The 21,349-nt window shown below is 36.0% G+C and overlaps 1 protein-coding gene across 5 annotated transcripts in view; it reads right to left on the bottom strand.

The window, feature by feature from the left end:
- The window catches only part of STX17 (syntaxin 17), a 96,703-nt gene that overhangs the window by 55,527 nt on the left and 19,827 nt on the right, over nucleotides 1-21,349 (bottom strand). For all 5 annotated transcript variants that reach the window (XM_036856625.1, XM_036856624.1, XM_036856629.1 and 2 more), the window contains exon 3: nucleotides 18,895-18,960. In XM_036856625.1, coding sequence (XP_036712520.1) covers nucleotides 18,895-18,960 — 66 coding nt within the window. The remainder of the gene's footprint in view (nucleotides 1-18,894; nucleotides 18,961-21,349) is intronic.

The following is a 21,349-nucleotide window of genomic DNA, read 5'->3' as shown; positions in this document are numbered from 1 at the left end:
AAAAGCTGGTTCTTTGAGAAGATAAACAAAATTGATAAACCATTAGCCAGACTCATCAAGAGAAAAAGGGAGAAGACTCAAATCAACAGAATTAGAAATGAAAGAGGAGAAGTAATCGCTGACACTGCAGAAACACAAACGATCATGAGAGATTACTACAAGCAACTCTATGCCAATAAAATGGACAACCTGGAAGAAATGGACAGATTTTTAGAAATGCACAACCTGCCGAGACTGAACCAGGAAGAAATAGAAAATATGAACAGACCAATCACAAGCACTGAAATTGAAACTGTGATTAAAAATCTTCCAACAAACAAAAGTCCAGGACCAGATGGCTTCACAGGCGGATTCTATCAAACATTTAGAGAAGAGCTAACACCTATCCTTCTCAAACTCTTCCAAAATATTGCAGAGGGAGGAACACTCCCCAACTCATTCTACGAGGCCACCATCACCCTGATACCAAAACCAGACAAAGATGTCACAAAGAAAGAAAACTACAGGCCAATATCACTGATGAACACAGATGCAAAAATCCTCAACAAAATACTAGCAAACAGAATCCAACAGCACATTAAAAGGATCATACACCATGATCAAGTCGGGTTTATTCCAGGAATGCAAGGATTCTTCAATATACGCAAATCAATCAACGTGATACACCATATTAACAAATTGAAGGAGAAAAACCATATGATCATCTCAATAGATGCAGAGAAAGCTTTTGACAAAACTCAACACCCATTTATGATAAAAATTCTCCAGAAAGTAGGCATAGAGGGAACTTTCCTCAACATAATAAAGGCCATATATGACAAACCCACAGCAAACATCATTCTCAATGGTGAAAAACTGGAAGCATTTCCTCTAAGATCAGGAACGAGACAAGGATGTCCACTCTCACCACTATTATTCAACATAGCTTTGGAAGTCCTAGCCACGGCAATCAGAGAAGAAAAAGAAATAAAAGGAATACAAATTGGAAAAGAAGAAGTAAAACTGTCACTGTTTGCAGATGACATGATACTACACATAGAGAATCCTAAAAATGCCACCAGAAAACTACTAGAGCTAATCAATGAATTTGGTAAAGTTGCAGGATTCAAAATTAATGCACAGAAATCTCTTGCATTCCTATACACCAATGATGAAAAATCTGAAAGAAAAATTATGGAAACACTCCCATTTACCATTGCAACAAAAAGAATAAAATATCTAGGAATAAACCTACCTAGGGAGACAAAAGACCTGTATGCAGAAAACTATAAGACACTGATGAAAGAAATTAAAGATGATACCAACAGGTGGAGAGATATATCATGTTCTTGGATTGGAAGAATCAATATTGTGAAAATGACTATACTACCCAAAGCAATCTACAAATTCAATGCAATCCCTATCAAATTACCAATGGCATTTTTTACGGAACTAGAACAAATCATCTTAAAATTTGTATGGAGACACAAAAGACCCCAAATAGCCAAATCAGTCTTGAGGGAAAAAAACGGAGCTGGAGGAATCAGACTCCCTGACTTCAGACTCTACTATAAAGCTACAGTAATCAAGACAATATGGTACTGGCACAAAAGCACAAACATAGATCAGTGGAACAGGATAGAAAGCCCAGAGATAAACCCACGCACCTATGGTCAACTAATCTATGACAAAGGAGGCAAAGATATACCATGGAGAAAAGACAGTCTCTTCAATAAGTGGTGCTGGGAAAACTGGACAGCTACATGGAAAAGAATGAAATTAGAACACTCTCTAACACCATACACAAAAATAAACTCAAAATGGGTTCAAGACCTAAATGTAAGACCGGACACTGTAAAACTCTTAGTGGAAAACATAAGAAGAACACTCTTTGACATCAATCACAGCAAGATCTTTTTTGATCCACCTCCTAGAGTAATGGAAATAAAAACAAAACTAAATAAATGGAACCTAATGAAACTTCAGAGCTTTTGCACAGCAAAGGAAACCATAAACAAGACGAAAAGACAACCCTCAGAATGGGAGAAAATATTTGCAAACGAATCAACGGACAAAGGATTAAACTCCAAAATATATAAACAGCTCATGCAGCTCAATATTAAAGAAACAAACAACCCAATCTAAAAATGGGCAGAAGACCTAAATAGACATTTCTCCAAAGAAGACATACAGATGGCCAAGAAGCACATGAAAAGATGCTCAACATCACTAATTATTATAGAAATGCAAATCAAAACTACAGTGAGGTATCACCTCACACCAGTTAGAATGGGCATCATCAGAAAATCTACAAACAACAAATGCTGGAGAGGGTGTGGAGAAAAGGGAACCCTCTTGCACTGTTGGTGGGAATGTAAATTGATACAGCCACTATGCAGAACAATATGGAGGTTCCTTAAAAACTAAAAATAGAATTACCATATGATCCAGCAATCCCACTACTGGGCGTATACCCAGAGAAAACCATAATTCAAAAAGACACATGCACCCCAATGTTCACTGCAGCATTATTTACAATAGCCAGGTCATGGAAGCAACCTAAATGCCCATCGACAGACGAATGGTTAAAGAAGTTGTGGTACATATATACAATGGAATATTACTCAGCCATAAAAAGGAACGAAATTGAGTCATTTGCTGAGACGTGGATAGATCTAGAGACTGTCATACAGAGTGAAGTAAGTCAGAAAGAGAAAAACAAATATCATATATTAACGCATGTATGTGTAACCTAGAAAAATGGTACAGATGAGCCGGTTTGCAGGGCAGAAGTTGAGACACAGATGTAGAGAACAGACATATGGACACCAAGGGGGGAAAACTGCGGTGGGGTGGGGATGGTGGTGTGCTGAATTGGGCGATTGGGATTGACACGTATACACTGATGTGTATAAAATTGATGACTAACAAGAACCTGCAGTATAAAAAACAACCAAACAAACAAAACAACTAATACTAAACTTTCATTGGGTTATTTGTATGGAAATATGTTAATATAAATGTTTCAGACATTACATGAAATTTCTAAAAATCTTATATGTTCTGGTATAATGTTATAAGTCATAATTCTAGTTATTACTTTAAAATGTATATCTCAGAAATAAAAAAAAGAAAATTAACTATGAGTTGAACCTGGATGATGGATACAGAAGAGTTCATTATACTGCTATTTTTGTTTATATTTTGTTTTTATTGTTTTCTATAATAAAATGTTTTTAAAAATTAAAAAAAAAAGTCTCTGTTTTCTTCACTCCCACCCCCAGAATATAAGTTCAATAAGAAAAGAATTTTCTTCTGCTTTGCTCACAGATATATTTCCAGTGTCTAGAAGAGTATCTAGGATGTAGTAAATATTTAAATGTTTCTGTTCTTCTAATAATCAGGTCAGAAAGGAAGATATTATGCCAAGTTCTGAAAATCTGCAAAAATATCAAGTTTGATAAACGGTACTATAACCAAGGAAGTTTATAAAAAAAAAGAAAGTATACCAACTCAGTAATTTAAAAGCTTTGCAGTATGCAACCAGTAAACAGCAAACTATGGCCAAACTTTCAGTAAAGGTGACATCTCTCTCTTTTTAGTTTTGAAACTAAATTTAATAACTAGTTATGGCTTTTTCCCTTCTTCCAGAAATATCCTGAAATTTCTGTCTAAAGATTAAAAGATATATTTAAATGTATACTTATCCATACTGGTAATTGTAAAAAGTAATTATTCTGAGTTAATTAAAATTCTGAAAAATGTCCAATTATGTATTTAATGATTAAAAGAAGAGAGGCTATGCATATATTTGCCTTTGTTAAATATTGATTTAAGGATTTCTAATATGTTTTTACAACATGTAATTTTAAGAGCAAATGTACACAGCAGAAAACATTTGGTATCATAATAATTAATCTAATTTCTTTACAAACACAGAGCACAAGTCCACTGGTAAACATTTAAACAACTTAGAGTAAACACAATCTAGATGTCATATAATTTATCATTAAGGACTCCAGAGTCATAACTATTTAATTAAAATAAATCTGGACTACTCCTTGCTTGTATTACCTAACTACTACACTAAGGTATTAATAGTAATGACTTCACACTTACTTCAAAATCAGAAGACACCAAAAAGAATACATAGAGCTTAAAAAATATTAAATGAACCACCAAAAGGAATGAAAACCAAAGGAGAAAAGGGCCTCCATTCATTTACTCAACAAATATCTAATGAAGACCTACTATATAGGTATTAAGCACAGTATTCCTGAGAATATTCCTGGATTGTCTATCCATCTGAGTTAATAGTAAAAATAATTCCAGATTGGATCCCTGCCCTTCCACTTATGAAGGCCTTGTGCTTTAGACAAACACCGAAGTTTCTCTGTTCTTCAGCCTTCTTTTATCTGAAAAATAAGGATAACACTGCCCTTATCTAGCATCCAGATACCTGGCACTCTGTCACTTACTGGTCTCTATAAAATATTTGACAATTAGTCATATAGTGACTTATATTAACATTTTACTAAAGCTTTAAATTATTATTTAAATATTTTATTTAACATTTCATGAAATCCCATCTAGGTAAGTTTCTTCAAAGCAGAAACCATGATACATTTTTCAGAATCCTCTATTATCAACTAGTAGTATTACCATATGTCAACTGTTTGGGGAGAGGGACAGGGAGAGCTGAGTTTTAAAAAATATGTTTTGTATTTTTCTATGACAAGCCAAAAAAATGGTAAAAAGTGATGCAATTATAATGTGTTTTAAATTAAACTAACAAAAAGCCAGGAATCTTTTTAGCTTGATCTAGCAGTTAAAAATGGGAGTATCAAATTAAACTTACTCCAATTCCCCTGAGAGGAGCTGTGTAAGCACTTTACACACATGGTCAACAATCTTTACAACCATCCTGTAATACAGAATGAAATTTTACTTTCAGAAAAAATATATATAAATAGCATTAAGAATTTTTTTGCAGAGGGAGCTGCTGTCATTTATAAGGTCTTTTTGAAAAGATAAACTTGGGGCTTTCCTGGTGGCGCAGTGGTTAAGAATCCGCCTGCCAATGCAGGGGACACGGGTTTGAGACCTGGTCTGGGAAGATCCCACATGCCACGGAGCAACTAAGCCTGTATGCCCAACTACTGAGCCTGTGCTCTAGCGCCCATGAGCCACAACTACTAAGCCCACGCGCCACAACTACTGGAGCCTGCACGCCTATAGCCCATGATCCACAACAAGAGAAGCCACCGCAATGAGAAGCCCACGCACCTCAACGAAGAGTAGCCCCCACTCGCTACAACTAGAGAAAGCCCGAGCACAGCAATGAAGACCCAATGCAGCCAAAAATAAATTAAAAAAAAAAAAACTCCTTAAAAGATAAATTTGAACAAGTTGCTTTATTAACTGTTTCTTTCAATAACCAGTGAGCCAGATTGAAAAAAAACCATGAAGAATTGAAACAAGAAAGGAAAAATGGGTGATATTGTAAGAGAAGAAAAACATCACCCTCCCCCCCAAAAACCCTATTAATAGAAAGTGCAAAGGGATTTAGACCAATTATTAGAAATAATAAGTTTAATGATAATTGGCCATAAGATCTATATATGAAAACTAACTATATTTCTATATACACCACCAAAAGTTAGAAAACATAATTTAAAAGAAGGACAATGTTTAACACCTCCCTCAAACACACACATACACACACACAAACCCTAAAACAATAAAGTACTTAAGAACAGATTAATGAAATAGACTGAAATACAGAAACAAAGTTAAGTGTAAGCCCTGTATTCCAGTCATCTGTTGCTGCATAACAAATTCCTCCAAAACTTAAAGGCCTAAAACTGCCACGTAATTCTGCTAATGATTTTGTAGAGCAGACATTTAGGAAGTCAGCTGAGGAGTTCTCACTTGGGGTCTCTCATGCAGTTGAGTCAGATGTTGGCTGAAGCTACAGTCATCTGAAGGCTCAACTGCACTGATGTACAAGATGGCTCACTCATGTGCTGGCACCTGAGGCTGGACATTTCTGAGCTCAGCTGTGGCTGTGGCTATCTCCCATGTGGGAGTCTTCAGATATTTGGACATTTCACATGATGGCTAAGTTCCCCCAGTGCAAGCATCCTCAGAGAACCAGTGGGAGCTATCTGGCCTTTTCTGATCTAGCCTCAGAAGTCTGGTGGCATTACTTCTGCCTCAGCTCAGATTCAAAGGGAGGAGAATTAGACTCCACTGTTGCTACTGTTTGTGGGGGAGTAGCAACGTCATACTGTAGAAGATGATGTAGGATGCAAGACACTTTGCAGGTATCTTTAAAATGTACAATCTACCACAATCTGTATGCAGAAAACTATAAAGATACACAAATAATAAAGAATACATAACCAAGTACAAGAATATCCCATATTCACAGGCAGGAAAACTGGACATTGTAAATATGTCATTTTTCTCTAAATAGATGGATAAATCTAATGCAATTCCCAAATTTCCAACAAGACTGTGTATGAACTTTGAAAAGCAGATTCCAAATTTTATATGGAAGGCTAAATGGGCAAGAATAGCCAAAACACTCCTGAAAAGGTAGAATAAGGTAATCGTATTATCCAACTAGATATCAAGCCTTATCACAAGACTGTCTTAATTAACATAGTGTGGACCTTGGTGGAGAAATAGACAAATTGACCAGTAGAATAGAAGAGAAAGACCGGAGACACACTTATGCATATATGGAATTGTGATATGTAAATAACACTGCAGAAATCAGTTAATAATGAGAGACAACTGGTTTTCCAAAAGAAATAAAACAAAATTTTATTTATATCTATCTCATAACCATCAATACCAGATGGATTAACAACTTAACCGTTAAAAGCAAAACATTTAAAACATTCAACAGAAAATATAGGGAAACTATCTTCTTGATCTTAGGATACAGAACATTCCTTGAACAAGATACCAACAGCATGAATCACAAGAGAAAACACTGATAAATTAGATTGATAAAGACTGACACATTTAAAATAAGAACCCCTTTTCAACAAAGACACTATACCAAAAGCAAAAAGATACTCCTTACTATACAAATCGAATAATGATAAATCTAGAAAATTTATAGTAACCGTTCATGAAACTGTTTGTCTAAAATAAGTTTTATGCAAACTAGCAAAGAACAAGCCTATACAAAAAATTCAAGGCAGATATGAATAAAACTAAACAAATACCTATATCTAACATCAGTTTCGATCTCATTATTTTAATGGCACACACCAAGCTTTTATGCCAGATGGAGATCAATAATGTAAATATATATATATATTTTAAAATCAGTAAACAAACACTTTGACCATACCACTGTCTCAAGAAAATCAGAAATGATTTTTAATGACGTTAAACAGTGAAGATGGTAAGAAATGAAAGTCATAATAATCTCATTGACATTAACATGTATAGTACCATTCAATAAACTCTGCATCTTGCTGAGCACCTGGTACTGTGACATACACAATTAGTGGAGACATAGTCCCTGATCTTTAGGGCTATAATCTAGGTAGCGAGAAGTAAAATACATATATAGAGAGGCGAGTCAAATTTCCACCTAAGTCTCAAATCAATCTTTTTTTCTCTATCTTCACCATCTCTGTAACCACTCCTAAATGATCTTTTGCATTCATTTCATTCTATCCCAGTCTATTCACTATACTGCAGCTATAATAACCTTTTTGAAATGTAAGGGGATCAAAAATGCATTTTTCGGTGAAAAAGACTATAGATTCACAAACACGAGAGAGGACCTTCAAGATAGCAGAGAGGAGTAAGACATGGAGATCACCTTCCTCCCCACAAATACATCAAAAATACATCTACATATGGAACAACTCCTACAGAACACCTACTGAACACTGGCAGAAGACCTCAGATTTCCCAAAAGGCAAGAAACTCCCCAGGTACCTAGCAATGTGGCTGACAGGGTCTTGGTGCTCTGGCCGGGTGTCAGGCCTGAGCCTCTGAGGTGGGAGAGCAGAGTTGAGGACACTGGACCACCAGAGACCTCCCAGCCCCATGTAATATCAATCGGCGAGAGCTCTCCCAGAGACCTCCGTCTTAACGTTAAGACCCAGCTCCACTCAATGACCAGAAAACTCCAGTGCTGGACACCCTTTGCCAAACAATTAGCAAGGCAGGAACACAACCCCACCCATTAGCAGAGAGGCTGCCTAAAATCATAATAAGTTCACAGACACCCCAAAACACACCACCAGACGTGGGCCTGCCCACCAGAAAGACAAGATCCAGCCTCATCCACCAGAACACAGGCACCAGGCCCCTCCACCAGGAAGCCTACACAACCCACTGAACCAACCTTACCCACTGGAGGCAGACACCAAAAACAACAGGAACTATGAACCTGCAGCCTGCGAAAAGGAACCCCAAACACAGCAAGTAAACCAAAATGAGAAGACAGAGAAATACACAGCAGATGAAGAAGCAAAGTAAAAACGCACCAGACCAAACAAATGAAGAGGAAATAGGTAGTCTATCTGAAAAAGATTTCAGAGTAATGAGAGTAAAGATGATCCAAAATCTTGGAAGTAGAATAGACAAAATGCAAGAAACATTTAACAAGGACGTAGAAGAACTAAAGAGGAACCAAGCAACGATGAAAAACACAATAAATGAAATTAAAAATACTCTAGATGGGATCAATAGCAGAATAACTGAGGCAGAAGATCGGATAAGTGACCGGGAAGATAAAACAGTGGAATAAACTGCCACAGAACAGAATAAAGAAAAAAGAATGAAAAGAATTGAGGACAGTCTCAGAGACCTCTGGGACAACATTAAACACACCAACATTCGAATTATAGGGGTCCCAGAAGAAGAAGAGAAAAAGAAAGGGACTGAGAAAATATTTGAAGAGATTATAGTTGAAAACTTCCCTAATATGGGAAAGGGAATAGTCAATCAAGTCCAGGAAGCACGGAGAGTCCCATACAGGATAAATCCAAGGAGAAACACGCTGAGACATATAGTAATCAAACTATCAAAAATTAAATACAAAGAAAAAATATTAAAAGCAGCAAGGAAAAGCAACAAATAACATACAATGGAATCCCCATAAGGTGAACAGCTGATCTTTCAGCAGAAACTCTGCAAGCCAGAAGGGACTGGCAAGACATATTTAAAGTGATGAAAGGGAAAAAGCTACAACCAAGATTACTCTATCCAGCAAGGATCTCATTCAGATTCGATGGAGAAATTAAAACGTTAACAGACAAGCAAAAGCTAAGAGAATTCAGCACCACCAGACCAGCTCTACAACAAATGCTAAAGGAACTTCTCTAGGCAGGAAACACAAGAGAAGGAAAAGACCTACAATAACAAACCCAAAACAATTAAGAAAATGGTAATAGGAACATACATATCAATAATTACCTTAAATGTAGATGGATTAAATGCTCCAACCAAAAGACAGAGACTGGCTGAATGGATACAAAAAGAGGACCCGTATATGCTGTCTACAAGAGACCAACTTCAGACATAGGGACACATACAGACTGAAAGTGAGGGGATGGAAAAGATATTCCATGCAAATGGAAATCAAAAAAAAGCTGGAGAAGTAATTCTCGTATCAGACAAAAGAGACTTTAAAATAAAGACTATTACAAGAGACAAAGAAGGACACTACATAATGATCAAGGGATCAATCCAAGAAGATATAACAATGGTAAATATTTATGCACCCAACATAGGAACACCTCAATACATAAGGCGAATGCTAACAGCCATAAAAGGAGAAATCGACAGTAACACAGTAATAATAGGGGACTTTAACACCCCACTTTCACCAATGGACAGATCAACCAAAATGAAAATAAATAAGGAAACACAAGCTTTAAATGATACATTAAACACAATGGACTTAACTGATATTTACAGGACATTCTCAACTGCTCATGGAACACTCTCCAGGATAGATCATATCTTGGGTCACAAATCAAGCCTTGGTAAATTTAAGAAAATTGAAATCGTATCAAGTATCTTTTCTGCCCACAACGCTATGAGACTAGATATCAATTACAGGAAAAAATACTGTAAAAAGTACAAACACATGGAGGCTAAACAATACACTACTAAATAACCAAGAGATCACTGAAGAAACCAAAGAGGAAATCAAAATACACCTAGAGGGGCTTCCCTGGTGGCACAGTGGTTAAGAATCTGCCTGCCATTGCAGGGGACACAGGTTCGAGCTCTGGTCTGGGAAGATTCCCACATGCTGCGGAGCAACTAAGCCCATGCGCCACAACTACTGAGCCTGCGCTCTAGAGCCCGTGAAGCACAACTACTGAAGCCCATGCACCTGGAGCCCATGCTCTGCAACAAGAGAAGCCACCGCAATGAGAAGCCTGCACACCGCAAGGAAGAGTAGCCCCCACTCACCACAACTTGAGAAAGCCCGGGCGCAGCAACAAAGACCCAACACAGCCAAAAAAAAAAAAAAAAAAAAAAAAAAAACCTAGAAACAAATGACAATGAAAACATGACAACCCAAAACCTATGGGATGCAGCAAAAGCAGTTCTAAGAGGGAAGTTTAGAGCAATATTAGAGCAATACAATCTTACCTCAAGAAACAAGAAACATCTCAAATAAACAAACTAACCTTACGCCTAAAGCAATTAGAGAAAGAAGAATAAAAAAAAAAAACCAAAGTTAGCAGAAGGAAAGAAATCATAAAGATCAGATCAGAAATAAATGAAAAAGAAATGAAGGAAACGATAGCAAAGATCAATAAAACTAAAAGCTGGTTCTTTGAGAAGATAAACAAAATTGATAAACCATTATCCAGACTCATCAAGAAAAAAAGGGAGAAGACAAATTAACAGAATTAGAAAGGAAAAAGGAAAAGTAACAACTGACACTGCAGAAATACAAAGGATCATGAGAGATTACTACAAGCAACTATATGCCAATAAGATGGACAACCTGGAAGAAATAGACAAATTCTTAGAAAAGCACAACCTTCTGAGACTGAACCAGGAAGAAATAGAAAATATAAACAGACCAATCACAAGCACTGGAATTGAAACTGTGATTAAAAATCTTCCAACAAACAGAAGTCCAGGACCAGATGGCTTCACAGACGAATTCTATCAAACATTTAGAGAAGAGCTAACACCTATCCTTCTCAAACTCTTCCAAAATATATCAGAGGGGGGAACACTCCCAAACTCATTCTATGAGGGCACCATCACCCTGACACCAAAACCAGACAAAGATGTCACAAAAAAAGAAAACTACAGGCCAATATCACTGATGAATATAGATGCAAAAATCCTCAACAAAATACTAGCAAACAGAATCTAACAGCACATTAAAAGGATCATACAACATGATCAAGTGGGGTTTATCCCAGGAATGCAAGGATTCTTCAATATACGCAAATCAATCAATGTGATACACCACATTAACAAACTGAACGATAAAAACCATATGATCATCTCAATAAATGCAGGAAAACCTTTCAATATAATTCAACACCTATTTGTGATAAAAACCCTACAGAAAGTAGGCACAGAGGGAACTTACCTCAACATAATAAAGGCCATATATGACAAACCCACAGCCAACATCGTTCTCATTGGTGAAAAACTGAAACCACTTCCACCAAAATCAGGAAAAAGACAAGGTTGCCCACTCTCACCACTACTATTCAACATAGTTTTGGAAGTTTTAGCCACAGAAATTAGAGAAGAAAAAGAAATAAAAAGAATCCAAATCAGAAAAGAAGTAAAACTGTCTCTGTATGCTGATGACATGATACTACACATAGAGAATCCTAAAGACACTACCAGAAAACTACTAGAGCTAATCAGTGAATTTGGTAAAGTAGCAGGATACAAAATTAATGCACAGAAATCTCTTGCATTCCTATACAATAATGATGAGAATTCTGAAAGAGAAATTAAGGAAACACTCCCATCTACCACTGCAGCAAAAAGAACAAAATACCTAGGAATAAACGTACCTAAGGAGACAAAAGACCTGTATGCAGAAAACTATAAGACACTGATGAAAGAAATTAAAGATGATACAAACAGATGGAGAGATATACCATGTTCCTGGATTGGAAGAATCAACATTGTGAAAATGACTCTACTACCCAAAGCAATCTACAGATTCAATGCAATCCCTATCAAACTACCAATGGCATTTTTCACAGAACCAGAACAAAAAAATTCACAACTTGTATGGAAACACAAAAGACCCCGAATAGCCAAAGCAATCTTGAGAAAGAAAAACAGAGCTGGAGGAATCAGGCTCCCTGACTTCAGACTATACTACAAAGCTACAGTAATCAAGACAGTATGGTACTGGCACAAAAACAGAAATATAGATCAATGGAACAGGAAAGCCCAGAGATAAACCCACGCACCTATGGTCACCTTATCTTTGATAAACGAGGCAAGAATACCCAGTGGAGAAAAGACAGCCTCTTCAATAAGTGGTGCTGGGAAAACTGGACAGCTACACGTAGAAGAATGAAATTAGAACACTCCCTAACGCCATACACAAAAGTAAACTCAAAATGGATTAAAGACCTAAATGTAAGGTCAGACACTATAAAACTCTTAGAGGAAAACATAGGCAGAACACTCTATAACATAAATCACAGCAAGATCCTTTTTGACCCACCTCCTAGAGAAATGGAAATACAAACAAAAATAAACAAATGGGACCTAATGAAACTTTAAAGCTTTTGCACAGCCAAGGAAACCATAAACAAGATGAAAAGACAACCCTCAGAATGGAAGAAAATACCTGCAAACGAAGCAACTGACAAAGGATTAATCTCCAAAATTTACAAGCAGCTCATGCAGCTCAATATCAAAAAAACAAACAACCCAATCCAAAAATGGGCAGAAGACCTAAATAGACATTTCTCCAAAGAAGATATACAGGTAGCCAACAAACGCATGAAAGAATGCTCAACATCACTAATCATCAGAGAAATGCAAATCAAAACTACAATGAGGTGTCATCTCACACCAGTCAGAATGGCCATCATCAAAAAATCTAGAAACAATAAATGCTGGAGAGGGTGTGGAGAAAAGGGAACCCTCTTGGATTGTTGGTGGGAATGTAAATTGATACAGCCACCATGGAGAACAGTATGGAGGTTCCTTAAAAAACTAAAAATAGAACTACCATATGACCCAGCAATCCCACTACTGGGCATATACCCTGAGAAAACCATAATTCAAAAAGAGTCATATACTACAGTGTTCATTGCAGCACTATTTACAATAGCCAGGTCATGGAAGCAACCTAAGTGTCCATCAACAGATGAATGGATAAAGAAGGTGTGACACATATATACAATAGAATATTACTCAGCCATAAAAAGAAACGAAATTGAGTTATTTGTAGTGAGGTGGATGGACCTAGAGTCTGTCATACAGAGTGAAGTAAGTCAGAAAGAGAAAAACAAATATCGTATATTAACACATATATATGGACTATATATGGAATCTAACACATATATGCTAACACATATAAATGGTTCTGAAGAATCTAGGGGCAGGACAGGAATAAAGACACAGACGTAGAGAATGGACCTGCAGACACAGGGAGAGGGATGGGTAAGCTTGGCCGAAGTGAGAGAGTGGCATTGATATATATACACTACCAAATGTAAAAGAGATAGCTAGTGGGAAGCAGCCACATAGCACAGGGGGATCAGCTCCATGCTTTGTGGAGCACAGGGAGGGTGGGAGGGAGACGCAAGAGGGAGGGGATTTGGGGATATATGTATACATATAGCTGATTCACTTTGCTATACAGCAGAAACTAACACAACATTGTAAAGCAACTATATTCCAATAAAGATGTATTTAAAAAAAAAAGAAAAAGAAAAAAAGAAACACTAGGCACAGGACTGAAAAACGGAATTCATATGAAAGCCTGTACTGAACAATGAAAGCACAGGAGCCTTCATCTAAGCTGCTTCTATAATTAGGAAATAAGTGCCTACTTACCCAAGGGGGAAAATGAGGATTCTTCTTTAGAAAACTAAACCAGAACAACCTCTAGATACTGACACTTGGAGGTTGCTCCAAGGAAAATGACAGCCTACCAAAGCACCTTTAGGTGAAGTCTACCAGGGGACAAGCAATCAGCTTTTTAGTGTCTCAGAAAAGCAGGAAAAATTTTTATGTCCAAAGATAAAGTGCTACGAAAAATAAGAAGAAAAGAAAAAGCTCTTGGAAAATAAATATTGTAATGGTAGAAATAAAGAATTCAGTAGAAAGAATTGAAAATAAGGCTGAGGAAATCTCTTAGAAAATAGAACAGAAAATTAGACAAGCAATCCAAGAGTCTTCCATCCAACAGAATAGGGATCAGCAAACTTTTTCTCCAAAGGGCCAGACAGTAAATAGTTTAGGCTTTGCAGGCCATATGGTCTCTTGTTGCAACCAAACAACTCTGCTGTTGTACTATGAAAGCAGCCAAAGACAGTACATAAACAAATGGGGCAGACAGCAGGCAAGATGTGGCCTGTGAGCTATAGTTTGCTGACCCTTGCAATGAAAGAATTAAAAAAAAAAGAGAGAATAAGAAAAAACACAGAGGAATAAATCATCAAATAAATTATTTAAGAAAATTCCCAGAACTAAAACGATGAGTTTTTAGATTGAAAGGGTCCAACACAAAGCACACCATATTATCAAACTTCAGAACACCAGGATAAACAGATCACAAAAGTTCCCAAAGAGAGAAAAAAATTGGTCTTATACAAAGATAAGGAAACTAGATGATATCTGCTTTTTTAAGAGCAACACTAAACTAGAAAGCCTTCAATATTGAAAGAGAATTCTATACCTACTCAAAGTAGCAATCACATGTGAGGGGAGAATAAAGGTGTTTATCAGACACATAATAAATTAAAAATTTACCTCTAAGGTACACTTATTTGAGAGCTACTGAAAGATGTATTCCAACAAAATAATAGAGTAGGCCCAAAATAAGGAAGACATGATAGCCAGGAAAAACAGGAACCCAACACAAGAGGAGCTGAGGGAAGTCCTAGAACAACAGCTGTGCAACAAGCCTAGAAAGTGAGTCCAGATTGGAATTGGAGGAAGAAGGGCTTCAGGAGGGAGTCTTTAGTATAAAGAATGGAAGTGATGTATTTGAACATATGAAAAATATTGACAGCATGTGGCAGAGATGTGGAGCACTTAAAAAAAAAATTAACTAAAAATACACAAAAACCCAGGCAATATAAAAAAGTGAGAAAAGTATTAACTCCAAAAGAAGCAAAAGGACAGCTAACATCATACTTAACAGTAAAAAGAGGAAACCATTTCCTCTAAGGTCAGGAACAAGACAAGGATGTCCACTCTTAGCACTTTTATTCAACATAGTATTGGAAGTCCTAGCCACAGCAACCAGACAAGAAAAAGAAATAAAAGGAATCCAAACTGAAACGGAAAAAGTAAAACTGTCACTATTTGCAGGTGACATGATACTAAATATAGAAAATCCTAAACACGCCACCAGCAAACTACTAGAACTCAATGAATTTGGTAAAGTTGCAGGATGCAAAATTAATATACAGAAATCTGTTGCATTTCTAAATACTAACAACAAACTATCAGAAAGAGAAATTAAGGAAACAATTCCACTCACCACTGCCTCGAAAAGAATAAAACACCTAGGGATAAACCTACCTAAGGTGGTAAAAGATCTGTACTCGGAAAACTATAAGATACTAATGAAAGAAATTGAAGATGATACAAACAGATGGAAAGATATACCACGTACATGGATTGGAAGAGTTAATATTGTTAAAATGACCATACTACCCAAGGCAATCTACAGATTCAGTGCAATCCCTATCAAGATACCAAGGGCATTTTTTTGCAGTACTAGAACAAATAATTTTAAAATTTGTATGGAAACACAAAAGACCCCATATAGCCAAAACAATCTTGAGAAAGAACAGAGCTGGAGGAATCATGCTCCCTGACTTCAGGCTATACTCCAAAGCTACAGTAATCAAAACAGTATGGTACTGGCACAAAAACAGACATTTAGATCAATGGAACAGAGAGCCCAGAAATAAACCCACACACTCGTGGTCAATGAATCTACAACAATGGAGGCAAGAATATACAATGGAGAAAAACAGCCTCTTCAATAAATGGTGCTGGGAAAACTGGACAACTACATGTATAAGAATGACATCAGAACATTCTCTAACACCATATACAAAAATAAACTCAAAATGGATTAAAGACCTAAATGTAAGACCAGAAACCATAAAACTCCTAGAAAAAAACACAGGCAGAACACTCTGACATAAATCGTAGCAATATTTTTTTGGATCTGTCTCCTAAAGAAAAGGAAATAAAAGCAAAAATAAACAAATGGGACCTAATTAAACTTAAAAGCTTTTGCACAGCAAAAGAAACCACTGGCAAAACGAAAAGACAACCTACTGAATGGGAGAAAATATTTGCTAATGATAAGACCAATAAGGAGTTTATATCCAAAATATGATAAGCAGCTCATACAACTCAACATCAAAAAACCCCCAAACACCTCAATTAAAAAATGGGCGGAAGACCTAAATAGACATTTTTCCAAAGAAGACATACAGATGGCCAACAGGCACATGAAAAAATGCTAAACACTGTTAATCATCAGAGAAATGCAAACTAAAACTACAATGAGATATCATCTCACACCTGCCAGATGGCTATCATCAAAAAGACCACAAATAAATGCTGGTAAGGATGTGGGGAAAAGGGAACCCTCGTACACTGTTAGTGGGAATGTAAACTAGCATGGTCACTGTGGAAAACTGTACAGCCATTTCTCAAAAATCTAAAAATAAAACTACCATATTACCCAGCAATTCCACTCCTGGGTATATGTCCAAAAAAACCCAAAAACACTAAGTCAGAAAGATACATGCACCTCAATGTTCATATCAGCATTATTTACAATAGCCAAGATATGGAAGCAACCTAAGTGTCCATCAACTGATGAATGGATAAAGAAGATGTGGTATACACAGACACACACACACACACACACACAAAAACACACACTGGAATACTACTCAGCCATAAAAAAGAATGAAATTTTGCCATTTGCGACAACATGGATAGACTTAGAGGGTATAAGTGAAGTAAGTCAAAAGACAGAGAAAGACAAATACTGTATGATATCACTTATATGTAGAATCTAAAAAATAAAACAAACTAGTGAATATAATAAAAAGGAAACAGACTCACAGATATAGAGAACAAACTGATGGTTACCAGTGGGGAGAGGGAAAGGTGGTAGAGCAAGATAGGGGTAGGGGACTAAGAGGTACAAACTGTTATGTATAAAATAAATAAGCTACAAGGATAAACATACAACACGAAATATAGCCAATATTTTATAATAACTATAAATGGAGTATAACCTTTAAAAATTGTGAATCACTATGTTGTACACCTATAACTCATATAATATTGTACATCAACTATATCTCAATTAAAAACAAAAAACACTAAAGACATTTAAAAAGTCATTAGAGTGAAAGTGACATTTTAAAGGAAAAAAAGCAAAAGGCTGTAGTGTATGTCACTATTTGGCTTAGCAAGAAACAATACCTTTATAATCAAAATAATGAGATATTGATCACTAATTTAACCAGAAATTATATGTAATTATAGGGGGGAAAGGAATTAGGAGAGTAGGGTGGAAAGCTAAATCTGCATCTCCTATAGCAAGAAGAGACTATGCCTAAACCTGATTAATTAAGAAATACCAGTCTACACATGGTATTTAGGAATAAAGAGCTAAATACCAGGGAAAATGGCCAAAAGGATTAAAAGTAGTTTCCTACAAGTAGGACTTGGAGATGGAGAAGGGTAGGGTTCTATAAGGCTTTTAATTTTACTTGGCTGTTAACTATGTAAATATATGACTTTCAAAAATTAATTTAAAATAATTAAAATTTATTACAAAGCCAATAACTAGCAAAAAATGTTTGCAACACTATATTATTGCAACAATCTTATACACAGAAGACCAGTATCTTAAAATTATAAGGAACTCTGACAAAAGACAACAACATAATATAATATATGCAAGAGACATGAACAGGCAATTCACACAAAAAACATTACTATCCAAGGTGCATATAAAAAACTTTCACCCTTCAAAGCAATAAAAGAAAAAATTCAGATTAAAACGACAAAGCAGTGTTATTTTAACCTACTAATCAGCAAAAATTTGAGGAATGAGTAATACTAGTGTTTTAAAATGCATTCATTGTGAAAGTGTAAGTTGATATATCATTTCTGGAGAAAATTTTGGTGATATGAATCAAAATCTTAAAAATATGTATGACATCTAATTCAATAATTCCTGCTAAAAATGCATCCTTAAGGAAATAGTTACAAATACATATAAAAGGATTCAGCTACAAGGGTATTTATTTTAGCAAAATCTCCTTAAGACTCTCTTTTTCGGGCTTCCCTGGTGGCGCAGTGGTTGAGAATCTGCCTGCCAATGCAGGGGACATGGGTTCGAGCCCTGGTCTGGGAAGATCCCACATGCCGCGGAGCAACTAGGCCCGTGAGCCACAACTGCTGAGCCTGCGCGTCTGGAGCCTGTGCTCCACAACAAGAGAGGCTGCAATAGTGAGATGCCCGCGCACCGTGATGAAGAGTGGCTCCTGCTTGCCACAACTAGAGAAAGCCCTCGCACAGAAACGAAGACCCAACACAGCCAAAAATAATAAATAAATAAATAAATAAATTTATAAAAAAAAGAAAAAAAAAGACTGTCTTTTTCATACTGATTTACCTGAAACAATAAAATAGCCTTACCTGAACTGTACGTCCTGCATTGATATGCTCTTCATGCAACTTGTCCCAGATTCTGCACCTCTGATACTATACGAAAGAAAGGGGAAAGGTACTGAATTTTTTTTTATCACTAAGTGATTATTCCCAATTTACCTCAAAAATCCCCACTCACCCACCCAAACTTAAACATACCAGCTAAAAAAGTTACTGACTTAGTAGTGGAAATTAACTGTCCAAAGACCATACAAGTAAGTAGGAAGTTTTCAAAAACATTACACACAAAATTCTGGTAAATGGTAAAAACAAACAAAAATCACTAAATACTCTTTATTTTACTGAAAAAGATTATGTATTTTGTCTATAATGCACACTCTTTGGAGGTGAAAAAAATGAGAATGTAAAAGAGTGTGAAAAATGAAAAGACTAACAGCATTCATCAGATATTCTTACTATATATGAAGACTCTGAAATGTCTGTTAATGATAGAGTCAAGTACTGAAAACTAAAATGTGAGTTGAGAAAAAGTAACATGGATACTGCAGACTAGAAAGTATATAAAAATGAGAATGAACATTTAATATATATGTCTTAATTTTTACCAAGGTAATGTTTAGTTTTCAGAGTTCACCCAAAAAACTTAATGAGCATGATAATGGAAAATTTTTCATTTGACAGGAAAATGTGATAACATTATGACGGAATACTTGTATAAAATATAAACAACACCAAATGTCACATATTACTTTTGGTTGAAATAAAAAACCCAAATAATTAAGATGTTAGCAGATGTGAATAATGACATTAAACACATTTTTAGTATAACCCACACACACACACTACTTTGAAAGCACAGAAACATGAAATGCCCCATATACACATGGAAGGAAAGACAGATTATAAAAGTAGAGCACTAAAATTTTTTCTAGGGTATTTTTATATTCCTTATTCTGCATATTCTTTAAATTTAGTAGTGAATAATGCAGCAAAAAACTCTTTTGATACTCCTGAATTTTTGTTTTTTATATCATCTAAGAACTAAACAATAGCCATTAAGCTTAAAAATAACTAGACTATGGAGAACAGTATGGAGGTTCCTTAAAAAACTAAAAATAGAACTACCATATGACCGAGCAATCCCACTACTGGGCATATACCCTGAGAAAACCATAATTCAAAAAGACACATGCACCCCAATGTTCACTGCAGCACTATTTACAATAGCCAGGACATGGAAGCAACCTAAATGTCCATCAACAGATGAATGGATAAAGAACACGTGGTACATATATACAATGGAATATTACTCAGCCATAAAAATGAAATTGGGTCATTTGTAGAGATGTAGATGGACCTAGAGACTACATCTACAGAGTGAAGTAAGTCAGAAAAAGAAAAACAAATATTGTATATTAATGCATATATGTGGAATCTAGAAAAATGGTATAGATGATCTTATTTGCAAAGCAGAAATAGAGACACAGATGTACAGAACAAACATGGACACCAAGGGGGAAGGAGGGTGGTGGGATGAATTGGGAGATTGGGATTGACATATATACGCTATTGAAACTATGTATAAAACAGATAACTAATGAAAATCTACTGTATAGCACAAGGAACTCTACTCAGTGCTCTGTGTGGTGACCTAAATGGGAAGGAAATCAAAAAAGAGCAGATATATGTGTACGTATAGCTGATTCACTTTGCTGTACAGTAGAAACTGACACAACGTTGTAAAGCAACTATACTCCAATAAAAATTAATAAAGAAATAGACTATATTGAGAATATATTTACCAAACATAAACTTAAAACCACTACGCAATCAACTAAATTTAAAACCACTATCAAACTACTTTTGCTTCTAAGAAAAATTTAATTGATGCCATCAGACCCAGTATAAATGCTCCTTTAGTGTTATGATATTAACAAAAAGAAAAGAATGTAAGCCAAAGATACATGTCTGAAAATAAGCCACTTTAAAATTACTTAATACTAATCTGTCATGATATTTTAAGAAAAATTAATGTTAAGGAAACAATCGAAAATCCAGAGAGGTCAGGGTTGCAAGAATCGTGGAGCAGAGTATCAGAGAGGAAAAAGCTGCATGTGAGGAGATAACTGAAATGAGAGGACTATACTGAAACAGAGCTCCAGAGATCCACAGGGTTTTCCTTTTGAGTCTTCAGCTGAGTACAGATCAGCACACGCAAATAAGCAAACAACCTGAAGTCAGAAAAAGAACCACTGGAAAAGACCAGGTAGACTAATCCCCCAAAATCACACAAGGCCAGAAACAGTTCATGTGACCACAAGTCAGACTGGAAAAATCTCTCAACACACTAGACATCAGGTGGAGTACTCCAAAGCACTGTCCTACATGGGGAAAAATTAGGCCTGGAATAAAGGCTATTCTGATCCTATGCAAGCTTAAAAGAGCCTCAAAAGGATCAAACTGTTCCCAAATAAATGTGTCT

This window comes from Balaenoptera musculus, chromosome 6, assembly GCF_009873245.2.
Source record: "Balaenoptera musculus isolate JJ_BM4_2016_0621 chromosome 6, mBalMus1.pri.v3, whole genome shotgun sequence".
Taxonomy (NCBI): domain Eukaryota; kingdom Metazoa; phylum Chordata; class Mammalia; order Artiodactyla; family Balaenopteridae; genus Balaenoptera; species Balaenoptera musculus.
This window is presented reverse-complemented; position numbering and strand designations above follow the sequence as displayed.